Below are 18,380 nucleotides of genomic sequence, written 5' to 3'. Positions count from 1 at the left end.
TGGAGCCAGACCATGCACGGATTTGAAAGTTATTAGTAAAATTTTGGATGGGGAGCCAGTGTAATTCAGCCAGAACAGGAGTAATATGTTCTCAACGTCGAGTGTTTGTGAGAAGCCTTGCTGCTTGCTGCTTTCAGGCACAAAATCAGAGACCAGGAACTGGCTCTGTCAAATGCAATGCAGCCGTCAATAATGGTATTAATTACACCTGTGCTCTTCCTGCTTTGACAAGTCAAAATGTCTGCTGTGAAAAGGGTCTATTGCAGCACTGCTGGAGAATGTTGATGAGATTGAAAATGACATTGAGGAACAAGCGTGTCCCAGTTCTTTTCTAAGCCATCTGCGCTGCCTGATTCCATCACAAGCAGCCGGGCCTTACTTTAATAACCCAGCAGCCCCTCCAGTAAATTCCTCATTAGTTTCATGATCAATTAGATCAGACTATATGTTTTTTAAAGTAATATTTTACCCTCTGACATGGTGCTACAGTTTAAAAGTTAACAATGAGGTTGATCTTTGGGTCTAACTGAATTCCTTTTTTCTGCTATTATGAAGGTGGAAGAGTTTTAAGTAAGAGTTTAGATCTTGTAAGTTGTTTATATCAATAAAAGATGACAAAATATAGAGCTACTTTAAGGGATTGATGATTTTATTAATCACTTTTTCTATAGTGGATTCGTTTTTTTCTTTAAATGCCACACACCTCAATTTGTGTTATTGAGGAAAAAATCCTCAATGAAAAACAGTTATGCTCACTTAACGAGAAAAACATTAACCTTACTCTTGTCTTTGCCTGTCTATTGTCTATGACTAGTTTGTCACGTTGATTTTGGGTTTGAAATGTCTCTGTCTATTGTCGGGACTGTTTGTTATAGTTATTTGTAATACAGAGAATATGATTGTTTTATATGTTAACAGAAAATTACAAATAAAGTGTTTTTTAAAAAAAAACAAAAAAAACATTAACCTTACATACCAGTGCAGTTATAACTGACACAAGCAATGAACAATTTTTATGTATTTGTGGGTGAAAGTACACTCTTGTCATACAATCATTTGCTTTAATGGCTAAAAAACAACTTTTCCCCAAACAAAGTTTTATGACCTCATTAGAAAACAGACCAGTAATTGGGGACATAATGTAATTTGCCGGGTAAAGGAGGCCAAAAGTTCAAGAAAGAGTTTTAAAGTTTGTTTTTATTGTATGTCAACTGAAAGAAGGCAACAAGAAAGTAGTAGGGCTGCATGTGCCTCTCGCAGATGTGTAAGATTTGTGTTAGTTGGCCGGCAATAATGAGGGATTTGTATTTGGCTGGTTTTATAGGCCAGAGAAATAACGGGCTGCTGTAAATTAACAGCCAAAATAACTTTTTATGCCAGCTAAAGAGTCTTGTGACTCACTCATGTTTTGATCACAACTTGTGAAGTCTTCTTTTTCTTCTTCTTTCTTCTTCTAGCAGCTGTTCCTATTAGGGATTGCCACAGCGGATCATCTGTTTCCATCTCTTCCTGTTCTCTGCATCTTCCTGCCACACCAACCACTTGCATGTCCTCCCTCACCAAACCCATAAACCTCCTCTGTGGCCTTAAGCCGTTCCTCTTGCCTGACAGCTCTGTCTTGAAGCTTTATGTGAAGCCTTGTTAAAACCAGATGAGTATAGTTATGTGAGATTAATGAATTCTCAGCCCAGTCACACTAGTTTACAATCTTTGTGTGCATCAAAATATGGGAAGCAGGTCACTAGTGACCTAAATGTAAGGACGGTGAACTTTTAGATAAATCCAGATCCTGTTTTGATCATTTTTAAAAAAATGTTCAACCCCTAATTTTTCTCCTCTGGTTGTAAGCAATATAGGCTATGGGACTCGAATAGCTCTACCAGGGAGATATGGGAGGAAACTTGTGCTCTGTTTTTGAGAGCAGCACAGATGTTGTCTGGGCTTGTTTTTGTTGTGTTTTGAATTTATATACGAATTTACAGAGTATGGCAGACAGAGCACTGAAGTAACACTTGTTTCAGCTGATTGGCCTGAGCTGTTTTCATTGTGCTTCACAATCCTGGGTCTGGTAACATCGAATCACATTCATACACCTTCTATCAAATATAACTGCAACCATTTGCTATAAATGATCATTACTTGTCACAAATGTCTCTGACTGAAATAGTGGTTACATATGCACATGTAAACCAGGCATTAGCTGATTTACTGATGCTTTGCAGAACAAACAAAAAAACTTTTGACAGTAAATAAAACAGAAAAAAATGCAAATCATGAATTTCTTTCTTTAGTGAAATGCCTGCATGACAGTGTCAACGTACTTCAATAAACTCACAAGACAACAAACCTCTGAACTGGACTTGATTTCTTCAGCATTGTCAAGTCACACGTTTCCCTCATATTTCTAAGAGTGAAAACCTTTGATTTCTGAAATTTTGCACTAACTGTAAGTGTAACTGCTCTAACACTTTCCTCCTTTCTCTCTGTCTCTCCCTCAGCGCTGTTGGCCAGTAGGGCAGTAGAGGGTGGATGTCCTCTCGGCCATTTTCCATGTGGGAACATGAGTGAGTGTCTCCCTCAGGCTTTACAGTGTAACGGACATAAAGACTGTCCGAATGGAGCTGACGAGCGGCGCTGTGGTAAGTGTGTGTATGTTAACTGGAACAGTGGTTGTAAACTTTAAAACTGATGCTGACAAACGCTTAGGGTGATTGAGAAATGCTGACAGTAAGAATTAAGTCAAAGATGTTTATTTTTACCCTATAGTCTCACATGACATCCTATCAATTATTTGCTAAAAAGACATTCCTTCCCTCTGGCACACAAAGAACCCAATGCCAGTTCCTGTGCAAACCGGATGTTATTGCAGTCCCTGCAAGAACATCTGTGAAATGTCAAGTCATAAAACTAGCCACAAAAAAAAAGAATCTACATTGATTATGCAGAAAAAGTAAAACCATAGGTCACTGCAGTTTCATTTGACAAATTTGCTTCTTCAAAACATAAAGAATGGGAAAGTTTGACAACTCATCAAGTCCTTCAGACATACTTGACCAAAAATACAAATACTCCACTTCTCATATTGACAATCAACAGAAGAAGAAATACGTATTTAACGCTGCACAGACAAAATTATGATTTTTACAGAGACTTTTTCCCCAAAGAAAAAATCATGCCATCAGAGTAACATAAAAGTTTTGCACACAGTGGCTTTATGTATCCAACACAGTCAAAAAGGAACCTTTCAAAGCTGCTTGTGAGATTTGAAAATGACAGTACTTATCTCCATCCATACAGGAGCAGGCTGCTCATCAGTAACCCCCTGAGAAAACTCATACACTTATACTAACAATGCTGACAGTTTATTATAAAGACATGCCAGTGAGACGTTCTGGTCTAAGTGTGGACCACAACAAATGTCAGGATGCGGCAAAGCCATGAAGTAGTCTGTCCCATTTAGTACGCGTACATGTTCATTAACACACAATTATGTGAAGCTGACTTCTGAACCATGACAGCTAAAATGTTAAACAAGATTAGGAAGAGCGGATGACATGCTTGTTGTGACATACATATAGCAAGTGCTCAGAACAGTCCTCAAGTCATAGTAGATTTAGCAAAGGAGGAAAGGAAAAGGTTTGAGGTGTTGATTTGGCTTCATATTAATCAGAAATGCGAGTTCACTTTGTATCGAGTATTTAAATGCAACAGTAACCATCATCACAGCATTCATCATGCATTATACTTCATTCATTATGAATCACAAAGGCTTTTTGTTTCTCTTCAGTTTGGTACGATCACATTTTGAAAGTTAAGTTAAGTAATATTTAATGTGACACACACACACAAACAGTTTCTTTAGGGGCGAACACAATTCTTCTAATCTATCATTCTATTATCTGGATACACCAGAGATCCTGAGAGGTTGTTCTCCTACAACCTCTCAGGATCCTTGGCCATCTCTGTAGTGTGTACACCACTTGAAAAACCTACTCACTGGACTCTGTCCTCTCTATAGATGTGCACTCCCTGAATTGAAGAAGAGGAAGCTGAGCATGTAACACTGACAGAGGAGGGAGCATAAAAAAGATGGATTACACAAGAGCCAATTAGATCTACAAAAATAGTCTACAAAATACTTGTTAAGGTCCAACGCTAATGAGTCTCTTATCGAACCTTTTATCTTTCTCACAAATTTTCTCACTATTTACCTGTATGTTCTCCATTGGAAAACAAGTTTGTAAGCAGCAGATCAGATCAGCTAAAATAAAAAGGTTGGGTGACCTCTGGTTAATATGCTCTCTGCAGTTGTTTTCAGCCAAAGATTATTTTTGAATGAAAACCCAAATCTCTCTCTAAAACCACTGTGCGACTGCCAGTGGACTGTGTGTGTTTGTAGTTGCACATAGTGGAGACTCCTCTCTAGAGAAATGACCAAGCAGATTTACTCACATCAATTTAAGAATGTCCTAGTTTAACTTTGATTCATATCAGCATGTTAATCTAATCATATCAACAAGGTCAATATTCAGTGTGCTACTTAAATAAACATTTCTTTGTAAAACATACTTAACATGTTTAAAAACAACAAATAAAACATTGCTTTTTCTGCTAAATGAAGCCATATTTTTCATATCAGCTACATCAAGATGGAACACAGATTAGTCTCAGTCTGGTGATGGCAGTGCCTTCCTGTCAGTAGCCAGGAACTCATTCTGTGCTGTATCACTTCTTTTCTTCCCCATCCTTGTCATCAGGCAGCCTTCTCTCACTGGCGTTTTGTGCAACATAAAAAGGACAGCGGGCACCAGGCTCTTCCACAGTATGAAATACATCATCTTCACAGCCATCTCATCTTTGCCTGGTTCTCGAAAGTGAATGTAGGCTCTACTAAACATCTTGATCAGAGTACTGCATACTGCATGGTGTAGTAAACACTGCATCTCATCTGTTTGCAGGGTCTCTGACATTCGGACGTGTGTTTATCTTTTGTTATTTCTGCATACACCCCAGGGAATTTCATGTAATTGCATTTGTTAAAAAAGCAATTTTTCAGTGTGTGGCCACTTCTGTCATTTTTTAACTGCAGGGCAGGCAGGCAGCTACACCTGCTAAATACCTGTTCTTTGAGCCAAGCTCACTCATCCAAGATAAAGAATCTGTCAATCTTCAGTCATACAGTAAGTGTAGATTTAGGTGTGACTTTGCCAACATTTACCATAGTCCTACATTTTTCCCGCATCAAAGGTCCATTAAGGGTGCATGATGATATTTCAATACAAACTCTGTACTCTGAACTCTGTACAAGAACAGCATTTCTAAAAAATGTGACACCTTCCTTAAGTCCTTAAACTTGAGCTTAAAAAGGTGTGATGTCCATGTGGAGACACTGGTGTAAGGGCTCATTAATGAGTCTGCTGCAGCATAAGTTCTACATTGTATTCATTGTTAAAAATGTTTGATTTTACAATTGCTCTCTTGATATCACGACTTCAGCTTGTTCAGTTTTGTGGTTCTTACCTCTGTGTTTGTAGGATAGTTTTGTCCAAAACTAACAAGACATGTTTGATGTCGTAGTGACGTCTTGTTCCCACTCTTCATTATGGAAACTGTTTCATTGCAGATCAAGCACAATGTTCATCCTTCGGGCAAAATTAATGCCTATTTCTGAGTCCAGTCTTTCATAAATTAATGCTTTTCACTGTGAACTTTTCTTTTTTTGTGTAAACCAGTTTTGAATAAGCCATTTATCAACCAAAGCACCTACATCCAACAACAGATTTTATTTACTTGAGATCAAAGGGGAAAATGGTTCCATAAAATATGTGTCCCGTAAGAAAAGAAAAATATCCATCCATTACTTCTGCTCATCTTCACAAGTGAGTCAAAGCTGGGTTTTTTTATTTTTATCTGTGTTCACTTACAGCCTTCAGTGCAGCATCACACAGGCTTTGAATAGTAGCTGATGCTAAACTGTGGTTGGTTTGAGCACAGAATGAGCCATCTTCCTCTCACTGACATCATATTTGACAGGATGTTTGACAGCTCTAATGGGCTCTGCATTATGCCAGTGATGCAAGATCTGTCTTTCATTATCTTTCATCTGTCAGTATTTAATCAGGCAATCTCAATAAACAATATTTACGGCTGATTGGAGGCTTATTCAGATTATCAAAGCCAATTAGTCTGAGAAAGTTGCTTTTTGTTAAGTCAAAAATGTTTGTAGTCTAGTTCAACGCTGTTGATAGTTTGCTCGGTTACAAGCATAAAAGGTAAATACTGGCATGATATTTAAACAAATGTGGAGAGAATACTCAAGTTTGACAATGTAAGGTCTGACCTAACTCTGGTGTAATTATGTGTGACGGTTGCTTAGACAAACTTTTGTAAGTACGAAATATTTGTGCTGGTGAAGTTTTCTTTTCAAATTTCAGTGGATATGACAGTAGCCTGGTGTCTAGTTCTGATTTAATTGATTCCTGTAAAAAAACAGGTAGATTATTACATTGAGCAATATTCATAATCAAAACCAAATCCCTGCAGAGCTTGAATGGTTGCCAGCTGTCAAATATATGTTAGTGTATTTAATATTAAATCAAAATAACTGCATTAAAACTTCAGGGAGTCACATAAAGGCAACCGTTTTTTCAATTTGTCGTCTGCCATGAAGCACATTTAGCGCTTTCATTAAAGGATGAATTCTGACTGGCCTCCATGCTGTGTGATGACAGCTGAGAGATTTTTAAAGTGATTTTGGCAAGATTATCTTGTCTCTTGCTGTTCCTGCCACGTTTCTTTAGCCAGTCATTTTTTCATAGGAATCAACACTATCGAGATGAGTGTTCTTCTCTGGATTTTATCTGTCTCCGGTGTTCAGATAATTGCTGTTCCTTGTTTGGCTTTTCAGGAGATAACGTCGGTTGGGCTGACTTATTTGGTCGAACACTACAGAATCCCAATCCTGTGGACTCCCTGGAGTGCTGTAAGTGTGTGTTTATGTACATTGATGTGTATATGTCTTAGGCCTGCACCTAACATTAACTAATATTATTTTCATTATAGATAATTGTCTTGATTAATCATTCGCTATAAAAAAAAAGTAGGAATAACAATATCCTTAAGCCCAAGATGACATCTTCAAACCAGTCCTCACATTTGAAGAGCTGAAACTAAACTTTGTTGAACAAAATATTTATAGAATAATTTTCTGACAATCAACTTAACAATTAAACAATTAATCGTTCAAGCCATAAGCCATATGTGTAAGTACTCACTTTTTGCATGTGTGTATGTCTGTGTTCAGACTCATCAGATGATTGCATAATGTTTTGTGTTTAACAGCAAAATATCCAATACTAACTTATTTGCCTTTCCCTTGCTACCTCTGCTCACCTCTTACATGGGGGGATGTTGGGTCTCTTTATATTAAATTTAAAAGTATAGTCAAGACCTGCTCAGTGTGAAAAGTGCCGTGAGATAACTTTTGTTGTGATTTAGTGTTATAAATAAAATAAAATGAATTAAATTGAATTGAACATAATCTACTACACATAACTACAAGCTCCTGCCATCGCACAGAGATGAAACAGAGGCAATTGAGAGACTATGAATACATCTGATATTTCTACTCGTTATCTTGTCTTGTGGTGAAGCTACAGACACGTTGGTGGAAAATAAAGCTGAAATGGTTATTCGATTAATCAAATGTTGATTGACCAAAGATTAATCCACAACAGTTTTGGTTAAGGTTGCATCAATCCCAGGTTTTTGTTTCCCAGTGGAGATTCTGCTGGAAATTGTGACTGGCCCAACAGGTTCAATGCCGTGTCCTATACAATCCACTGATATTGCTTGACAAGCCTTTGTAGTAAAAAAAAATCCATGAATCCTGATATATACTGTTTGTGTGCATGTGTGTATTGTGTGCAGTCTTGCAGGAGTATCCAGAGAGCTGTGATTGCATACTGACAGATGTTGAGTGTGTGGAGGTCAACCTGCAGGATGTTCCACAAATTTCTCCAAATGTTACCTGGCTGTAAGTTTCATCAGAGTGTTGTACTGATGGTGTAAGTGTGTGTGTGTGTGTGTGTGTGTTTGTGTGTGTGTGTTTGTGTGTGTGTGTGTGTGTGTGTGTGTGTGGGGGGGGGGGGGGGGGGGGGGGGGGGGGGGAGACATATGTCAAGGGGACATATTTCAAACTTAGGATCAGTTAATTGGGGACAGTGGAATTTTGTGGCAGTGGTTAAGGTGATGGTTACACAACTAGTGTGCATGTTTAGTCTAAGTGTCCAGGAAGTTAATGTGAGTCTATAAGTCTAAGTCTATGTCTTGTGGCAACCAATTTGAGTTCAAAGTAAGAAATCTCCACAGTCCTTTTGGCTTTAGCTTAAGTTAGAATTGACAGTGCTGTTGTCAGGATGTCTTTCTAATCTTGCAGATATAGTTAATATTCAGGGAATTGAAAATGAAAACATTTAATTGACTTGGGCAAATAGACAATTTTAAAACAAATCAGTACAAGTTTCAATCTCAAAGTTGAATGCCTGTAATAACATAATTTTGAATGAATGTTATCAGTTTATTCTAGTTAATAATAGAAATTCTGACAAAAGGATCTCACTGAACAGAGCAAGGACCTGAAAAAAGGTCAAAAATCCAATTACCACGACTCTCAGATGACTAAAATGAATGACATTTCCTTTGCCCTTTGTTGTGTTTTGCTCTCAGCTATTTTTATTTTGTCAGCAATTATTGCTGCACACCATCCTCCTGCTTTTTTACCTTTGTGTGTTACCTGTCACCTCTTTCTGCAAAATTTCACATCTTTACCTGAGATTTAATGTCCCCAGTTTTGTTTGTAATATGTGAAAATTAGTTTATGAATTACTAGTTCTTAAAAAGTGGAAAATAGCTGCTGTAACCATCACAACCTCAGAGCAAAGCCAGAGAGCAGAGGTCACAACTGTTACGGTCTCCATGGAAACTGCTTCCTTGTGAGTCCAGTTCACCAGCAGGGGTATCCTCAGACCAGCACCCAGGACAGGCACAGACCATCCACAGAGCAAGGAAAAAATATATACAATAATAGATACACTTATCCATTAGTTGCATGGCAAACTCGGTTGTGTACATATTAAACAGATGTGATGTCTCTAGGGATGCTGGTAGGCAGATTTTTACCCCTGCACTCCCAGCCTTCTTGACATACCTCCATGGTTAATAAGGGTGTTATCGATGATCAACCCAAACAGTCATTATCCTGTCATGTTTTTCATTTGTTATACCATGTTCCATTATAAATGCATTATCTCTCTCGTCATTGTTGATTATTTTATTTCGGAGAAAACAGAAATCCCTTAACTAAAAAAACTGACACCAGATTTAAATTACATAACCACTGCTTGAACACTGAGTAAAATAAACCAAAATTTGTTTTAATAAATATAAAAGTCAGTGTCGCTAATCTGCCAATCATTCATCTGTCCATCAACTTGCTTTTAGAGTCTAAGGGGTATATATATGTATGGATGGATAATTTACTTCAGTTTATCATTATTATTGACATTTTCCTGTTCCTCTCTGTCCCAGCTTATACATGAAAGCTCATTCTAGCTTGAGGTCTCATTGCTTAATCAAATCATCCGTTCCTGTCCATTTTGCTCTTCCATTAAGATGCCTTGCACTATTGATTTCTCAATTGCCTGAGAACCATGAAAAACACTTAAATTACCCATTCAACTCCCACATGTCAGCTCTCTAAATAAAGATGTTTATTTTGAGGGATTTTGTAAATTGTAGCTTCATTAATTGGCTGAAAATGTGTTATACACTGATTATTATGCCTCGTTTAATGAAGTCACACTGTTTCTTTCATTTCTCATTGTCTGCTTAATCTTTACTGTCAGTTAGCGGCTTCCTGTTCCCTTTGATTTATCAGCCTCTACTCCCAGAGCACATGAACAAACTCTACAGAATTTATTTGGTTGGTTTGGTCATCTAAAACAAAGTTGTAAGTGATACAGACTCAGACATACTTTGTCAAGTCTGAAAGCCATAAATGGGTTACCATCATCAGGGTTACCTCAGTTTGAGCTTGTAGAAGATGAAGGTTAAGTAAAAGCTTTGCAGGATGTGAAACTCATTAGGGACTTAACAAGTGGATATCTCAGTCCCTGCTGCATCGATTTTGATTATTCTAAATTTGACCCCTAAACTTTATGGAAGTACAATGAAAAAAATGCTGTAGTGTCTCTGTAAGTAAGTCAAATGTGTCAGTATTTGTGGATGATTGTGTTGAAAGTATGAAGTGCATTTAACAACATTTAATTAAAGGTCAAACCAATTTTCATTTAGTACGTATTTCAATTTTTCCAATTTCTGCATACACGTGTCTGGATCATAAGCCTTGATATCATGTCTCTTATTCTTAAAAAATACATGAACAGAAAGTCTGCAGCAGTAATTAACAAACTCAGATATTTTCATCTAAGAAATCCCTTACTTTTAATGATAAGAAGAAACAGACAATAGATAGACAATTTTATCTTTAATGGCCTCTTAAAAGTGCCTCTTTGCTTTTATAAAATAACCTTTGTATGGCTGTCTATAACGGATGAACTCAATCTGACCCTCACCAACATGATGATAGTGGATCTCTTTGAATATCTCCTGTGATGGAAACACATCACAAGCAGATGCCTCTCTGCCTCGGACTTCCTGTCTCCTTATTAAGTCCTGTTAGAAAATCCGTTTTATACAATGAAAGCTAATCTTTGTTTTTCTTCAAATGAATGTGATGTAGAGTGAAATTATATTGATATGACAAAAACCTGATTTGGAAAACTTGTCAGCAGTTCACAAAAAGCAGTTGTGGGCTGAATAAATGATGGTGATGATTGTAAATCACCATAAATGTCTATTTCTCTCCTGTTATTTCCCATGTTAATGAGATCTCATCATCCGGATTTTACCTTGTCTGCTTCAAGTATCATTCTTGCTTAGCTTGAAGATTTAAATTGTTTAAAGGAAAGTCTGGGTCACTACCAAGCTACATATAAGAAACATTTTACCACATTTTCAGCAGGAGCATAATTCTGCATCATTAAACCATAAAATATTGACTATGAAAAAAAACAGTATTCAATTTTCTTTTTGTTTGTAAGTACTCACAAGCCAATTAATAGGTTTGGATTCAGTTGTGTTTTTTACTAATGTGTTTGTGTTTATGGTCTGTTGATCCTCTGTCACAGATGTCAACAGACGTTTATTAATTTTGCAAAGTCAATTTGTTCAGGAGACAAGAGAAATTCTTGTTTATACAATACAGTGTGTTGTTCCTGCCTTTGTGGTCCAGTTTGTTCACATTTGCTGGAGATTTGTTGTATATAATAAATGGCCGATTTGATTTTATTACCACTTTGCTTTATTGTTCATCAAATCCATATTTTACAATGCTATCTGTTAAGCAATAACTATACTTATATACATTTCTTTTGTGGGTGTGTTTGTGTACAATGAATGCATATGAGTGTACATATATATAAGTGGGATATTTTAGTATAATGTGTAAAACAGCTCTTTTTTCCCCCATTTTTGTGCAATGCTTTGATTTAACAAGCATAAATAAGTTCAATCTTTTATAGAAAAATTATGTACTTTACTTCCAATATAACTTCTGGGATCAGCCACCAAGACTTTCCGTTGCTATTATGTTCTTTTTTTGAAGTAACCATTTCAAGTCCTTGTTTTGCCTTCTGACAGATGATGCTTATATTATTGTGGAAATGTTAAAGCCCTTAAAAGCCATTTCTTAATAAAATAGCAGTAGTTAAGACATATTTCAAGTTTTATTTCATGTTTATTGCTCATAATGCTTCAGAACTTTTGACTCATTTTCTTTCTACTCTCTCTATCTGAGTGTACCATCACTGCAGGTGTCTGTTTATTGTTGTGAAATATGCAATGTATTTCGTTAACCTTGGCATTTCATGGGTTTTGTTACAGGTCGCTGAGGAGCAATGAGATCCAAGTGTTGTCTGATTATGTCTTCTCTGAATACCCTGCCCTGGAGAGACTGTGAGTATTTCTTTTGCTGCTTTTTCTTCATAATATACATTGTTGGTTGGTTTAGTCAATGTTCTTGTGTTTCTACATTCAGTGTGTATAGTGTGGCTACTTAATTATCTGTCTCAGTTATTTCAAGATGTTTAATTCATCATTGCCCTAAGGCCCCATCTTATAACCAATAAACTGTTTTTATTGCTTCTGTTGGACAAATTGAGCCCTGAAATCAAAAATTAAAATGAGCTAAAGACACACATTAAAATGTATAATGTGCTGTCACATCAACATCTAGCTTTATTGTTATTGTTGTCATTCCTGTTTTCTGTCTCTTAATTCACGTGTTGGCAGAGCTGAATTAGTTGACAATTTTAATGCTTTGTGCAAGCATGATTTTATTGAGATACATTAACTCAGTGCCAGTCAGACATTTGTGTCTTTTGAAAAACAGTTGTGTTTTTCCTTTGTGAGTGACTCCCTTTCTCTGCAGATGGAAACAAACAAACTGCTATGATTATATTGATTCAGTTTTATTATAATGATTAAATTATGTGAGACAGATTGTTGTCCAAGCAAATATAAAAGCTTCATTCAAACTTTGCTCATAAGTCATTGATGATGTTTTGCTGATGATGAGGGAAGCAGAGAGACAGCTACTGGTCTTTCTCGTTTCAGATTTTATTTACTGTTTGTACATTACTCAAATAATCATTTAATAAATATATTTCATGAATGCACGTGCACATTGTGATTGTAATGCGCACTGTGTAAAAGCCACAGTACATCTTTGATAATGCAGCTTTAATATGTTTTTATTGTCACCCCTTAATCATCTATGTTGCCTTATTTTACTTGAGTTGCATCAAGTTGCCTTTAAAAACACACTTAGAAAACTCTCATAAATCATGCTGACAAATACTAAACACAGGCAAACTATAAAACAACAACTGCAAAAAGGAGGAGTCTAGTTGTCACAACTAGACCCTCCCCAGCACTGACATAAAGACATCTAACATAATATTTTATTAACAGAACTACAAACTAACAGCCTCAAACCTCAGCAAGTTGATATAAAACCTGCTGTGACAGACTAAAACAGAAATCAAATGCTTTGCTAAGCTTGTTATTTTGTTCAGCCCTGTTATGTCATCTGGCTTCATAACTGACATGGATCAGTACATCTAACCTTGTGTTAGTGTGTAGGTGTTTGTGAGACATATTGGATTAGTGTTAGTGAAGAAACATAACTGGTTAGATTTCTGACACTATACATTAAAAAAACGACTATTTTAGCAAGTACAATTGCTAATAAATACTGACAACGGCATCAAGCTCTCAGTGTATTACCATGATCATATTTGATCCCATATACTGTAGTTAATCCTCACACTGGTACAGTATTATTCTTGTTATTCAAATTAGTTGAAAGTCAGGAGCGAAAATATATGTGACAGGACTGTAGTGTGCATCTTTGTGCATTAGGTGTTGTTGCCCCTAATTACAGCATACACATCATACACTGATGCTTTTATACCCCTTCTTTTCAACAATGAAATGTGTCTAATTTTGCAAGTATGGTAGCATTAAAAAGCCTGGAACTTGGAGGAAGCCTGAAAAACATTAATCTTAGAAAGTTTCCCAAAATGTCCAAGAAACCTTTATGTTCTCCAGCACATAGTGACACCTTTAGAGAGGATCCTTCTGTGCTCTTTGTCTCTGTTGGTCTCCTCCAATTTTTCTGACAGTTTACCTTGTTTCAGGTTTTTCTACAGACACACCTCTCCCAAAATGTCCAATCAATCTTTATGTTATCCAACTCACAGTGACACTTTTAGCAAGGATCTTTTTATGTTGTTCATCTCTGTTGGTCTCCTTTCGATTTTTCTGACAGTTACTCGGTTCAGGTGTTTCTAGAGACACACCTTTACCAAAACGTCCAATCAATCTTTATGTTACCTAACTCACAGTGACATTTTTAGCAAGGATCCCGTTGTGCTGTTTGTCTCGGTTGGTCTCCTCCAATTTTTCTGACTTGGTTCAGTTGTTACTACAGACACATCTGCGCTCCTCACACTGTCTGTCTTTTTGTTGAAAGTGTTTACCTTTCTAGCTTTATATAATGTATTGACATAAAACTGGGTGCCTAGATGTAACCAACATAAATATGAGAATCAACTGCAGGTGAAAATGAGATTTTCAAATTTCCTGGTATTGTGAGACTAGTACTGTTATTACTTAATTCACTTACAATATATGCAAATATTCTCATCTCTGCTCTTTATCTGATGCACAATTAGCTAAAACCTCCTTTAAACAATCAAAGCTTAACAAAGTAACCAAACCTTTTATACTCTAAACACGTTGAAAACAAATCCCAGACACTCTCCGAACTGAGTAGAAAAACTGTGGGCTGTTACTTCCCAACATGATTAGCAGGTAGTTGATGAGCCACTGTAGCTAGAGCTAATATTATTCACAACAATTGTCCTTGTATTTTGTACATTTCCTCTGCAATACTTTTCTAAAGAACTGCAACTAAAGAAATATCTTAGCAGTGGAAACAGTATTCTTCGTCACACTCTTCTTTAGACCCAAACAGGGAAGCTTGCCTAAAGCCATGAAAAAGAGCACATTTCTGAACTTTCATCACCAGGATCAAACGTCAATACTTTCTGGCTTATTATTAGTGTTTTATCAAGTGTCATGATTTGCATGTGAGCAACAGATCGTCATCCTCTGTGTGTTGATGTGGAGAATATGCTGATGAGTATATTATCCTCTCGTTCTAACTGAAGTGCAATGATGATGATTACAACAGGGTATTAATCACTTTGGTATTCTGTTCAAGAAAAGTCAAGTCCAAAGTCAAGAAATAGGTGTATGCGTGTAAAAATGACGTTTATATGCATGAGAGAGATGAAGAGCTCCAGTGGGAAGTTTCAGATGAAAGTACAAATAGAAGAGTTTTTTTTCCAAATGCATTTTTTTCTCTGTTCCCAGGTTTCTGCAAAACAACAGCCTCCAGTTCATATCCAAACACGCCTTCAGTGGCCTGTACAATCTAAAGAGGTTGTGAGTATGCTGCTTACCTCACCAGTGCACTGCACTAGTCTCTGCTGAAATACCTACATGGATTTTATTTCCCTTTAGTCCAGTCTTTTTTTTTCTTATGCTCATGTGTATCTCTGACAAGCTTATCTCTGAAAATGGGCAGGAATCAGTTCATGTTAGGGGCCATATTTATCAACTAATCTACAGTAGCATTATGTGTACAAGAGAAGAAATTCAAGGAGCTTCATTAGCTGTTCTTCACTATTTCTTAAAGTCCCAAAGTACAAGATGCCCTGATGTGAGTTGTAGCAGCAGTCACATTGTGAGAATCTGGTCCCAGATTTCTGACTTTGTCAGTGTCACTGTCAAAGTTTTGCCTCAGATGGTCTTTGGTTGCCATTAGTGCTGTCAAAATCAGAAAACAAAGCTGCAGAGAAAGTTGAACAAGTTTTAGCTGCAGTCAGAAAATTCTTGATCTTGTTGTCTGTAACTGTGTGTAGTACTTAAAACATGAGGATTAAATATGTTTTTGTGCACTGTGTATATCTTTGGCAGTCAGAGAAACTGAATTAGTGGGTGTATTTTCATGCATCCCATTTTTCTCTGCTCCTCACTCCTTCTCTCAGGTTTCTCAGTGAGAATTTGATATCCATCCTTAGTCCTGGTGTGTTCAGGGACCTCCACCAGTTAGAGTGGCTGTAAGTAATAGACACACATGCACACACTCAAACACAAACATATATGTAATAATAAACTTTATTTCTATAGCACCTTTCAAAACTGAAGTTACAAGGTGCTTCACACAATACAATATTGATAGAATAACATACACAAAAACACAATAAAAGCAATAATCAAGTAAAAATAGATGAAACATTAAACAAGAAATAAAACAACAAAAAGCAGCAATTACATAACATTATAAAAATGCCTGTCTGTACAAGTGGGTCTTTAAAAGCTTTTTAAAATGAGGCACTGACTCAGCTGACCTGATAGGGAGGATGAGTTTGTTCCATAGAGTTGGGGCTACAACGGTAAAAGCATGGTCTCCTTTAGTTTTAAGCCTTGGAGCGTGTAACAACATCTGATTTTCAGATCTGAAGGATCTTGGTGCAGGATAAGGTATGAGGAGTTCAGAAATGTAAAGTGGAGCCAGACCCTGTAAGAATTGAAAGTTATTAATAAAACTTTAAATTGAATTCTGTATGGGGAGCCATTGTAATTCAGTCATATGTCTACATTACATGTATGTGTGAGAGAGTTATTGTGTTATGTACACTTTGGTCGTATATAAATGCACATTAAAAGGACACTACGTTGATGTTGAAATATACAAGAGCGCACTCAAAGACAAACAGGGGTTGTTTTTTTTTTGTGCCAGGATGTTGGATCATAACCCACTGAACAGCTTGTCCCAGGACACCTTCATTGGGCTCGAGTCTCTCATGTACCTGTAAGTTGCATCGTTTTTCTTAAAATTATTCTGTGTCAGTGTTTACTGATTTCTAATATCAGACAGATTCTAGCATTTTCTGAGATTTCACTGAGATTAGCAATTGATTTCATATCAGTAGTGCATATGTCTAGGAAATCAATATAGTTTGAAGAAAACCAAAGCCTACTTTTCACTACTAATTGCTAACCTGAAAGTAGTCAATAAAAGAAAATAGTCACAGCTATTTGAAGGGATCAGACTAAATGTGTCTATTATTTTTGAGATAATCGTTATGTCAGACCTCAAACAAAAATCAGACAGTAATCCCATGTTATAAAATTATACCATCACTGTACTTAGTTTACCAAAAAATAGGTTTGGATAAGTTTTTTCCTAGGCATGAAGAAAACTGGAGCTTTTTTCCCCAGTTTTCTTTTATTAAGTTTCTTCCAGACACAGAGTAAATAAAGAGTCAGTCAGTGGAATCTTATATCAACAATAGCAATCCATTTCTGTTTCATTACATTTCATAAGCCAGTAAGTCTTACATTTACCTAAGACTCTATTTTACCTTAAATAATGTGTTTTGATATTGTACTTTTATTTTTTGTTTCCCTCAAAAATTCACAACCATGTTTGGTTTTTATCCTTAGAGACCAAATCACGTTTCTGAATGTCTCTCTCTTCATCTTTTTCTTCTCTTTATCTCTTGCTGCAATCTCCTCCCTCTCCATCCAGTATCTGCTTCTCTGACTGAATCTAGATCAGCCCTCATATTATTCTTTATACAATAGTGAGATTACTGAATTGTTCTCACAGTCTTTGCTTGTGTCTCTTCCCTTTATGCTGTCGTCTGCTTCCTACATGTCCCACAGTTCATCTCTCCTCTTAACTCAGTGACTTTATCTTTTCTTTTTTTCAACTCTCTTCCACTCGACATGTTTCAATTTCAATAAATGTCCCTTTAATGTTTACGCTTAAGAGATAAAAGCCTTGTAAATTTGCTCCCACTGTCCCCTCCTGCCTCTTCAAAGAGTGTTTATTACTCTCGGGAGGACTCTTAAGACAGGAGTGACCATATAATTCTCTTTTGATTTCCCCATTCATCAGTGGAATCAGAGCAGAGTCCCTGGGTCCTGGTTTGGTCTCAAATCAATCCAAAAACACACTTAAAATGTTGTAATTTTAAGTATGATTTTTTTTTTGTAAAGTTAGCTTATTAATGCATTAGTACTGTTAGATATGTTGATGCTTTAGATACATAAATCATTACATTTTGTTATTGTAGTTGCATTAATTAGGAAGTATGGATAACCCTTTGACTACAGGACAATGATCGGACGACATTATTTATTCATATTATTGCTGTGCTACTGTTTGAAGTTACTTGGACATAAGTCAAAATGTTCATATAGTGAGGAGCCATTTGTTAGATATTTAATTTGCTGCTGTCTAAAAGATTAGTCACTGCATTGCTTTTAATCCAGCTTTAGCATTAAATTCCATTTATCTTTGTTTATCCTCATCTGCTGTTTCTCTCTTTTTGTAAACAAGTCACAGATCATTTGCTCCCAGGCATACTGTACAAGCTGTTCATGAGAGTTCAAACACCACAGAGTATCATCTCTGCTTTGCTGTCATGGTGGGAACTTGTGCAGTGTAGTTCAGTGTTTTGTGGTGACACGTTTCCGTTCTTTCCTCAGATCCATGGTGGATACCTCGCTGCAGCAGCTTCCTCACCCGAGCTTCTGTCAACACATGCCTGCCTTGGACTGGCTGTGAGTCTCCTCTGACAGTGTGCGTGTGTGTGTGCAGGTGTGTGGCTCATTAGATG

The 18,380-nt window shown here is 36.7% G+C and overlaps 1 protein-coding gene across 1 annotated transcript in view; it reads left to right on the top strand.

Annotated features, from left to right (window-relative positions):
• rxfp2a (relaxin family peptide receptor 2a) overlaps positions 1-18,380 on the top strand; it is a 36,795-nt gene that overhangs the window by 4,434 nt on the left and 13,981 nt on the right. Inside the window, exons 2-9 of the mRNA XM_062433337.1 lie at positions 2,499-2,639; positions 6,908-6,982; positions 7,930-8,035; positions 12,004-12,075; positions 15,061-15,132; positions 15,738-15,809; positions 16,493-16,564; positions 18,250-18,324. Coding sequence (XP_062289321.1) covers positions 2,499-2,639; positions 6,908-6,982; positions 7,930-8,035; positions 12,004-12,075; positions 15,061-15,132; positions 15,738-15,809; positions 16,493-16,564; positions 18,250-18,324 — 685 coding nt within the window. The remainder of the gene's footprint in view (positions 1-2,498; positions 2,640-6,907; positions 6,983-7,929; positions 8,036-12,003; positions 12,076-15,060; positions 15,133-15,737; positions 15,810-16,492; positions 16,565-18,249; positions 18,325-18,380) is intronic.

This window comes from Scomber scombrus, chromosome 14 (genome assembly GCF_963691925.1).
Source record: "Scomber scombrus chromosome 14, fScoSco1.1, whole genome shotgun sequence".
Lineage (NCBI taxonomy): Eukaryota > Metazoa > Chordata > Actinopteri > Scombriformes > Scombridae > Scomber > Scomber scombrus.
Note: the sequence above shows the minus strand (reverse complement) of the source record. Positions and strands in the feature narration are given on the sequence as shown.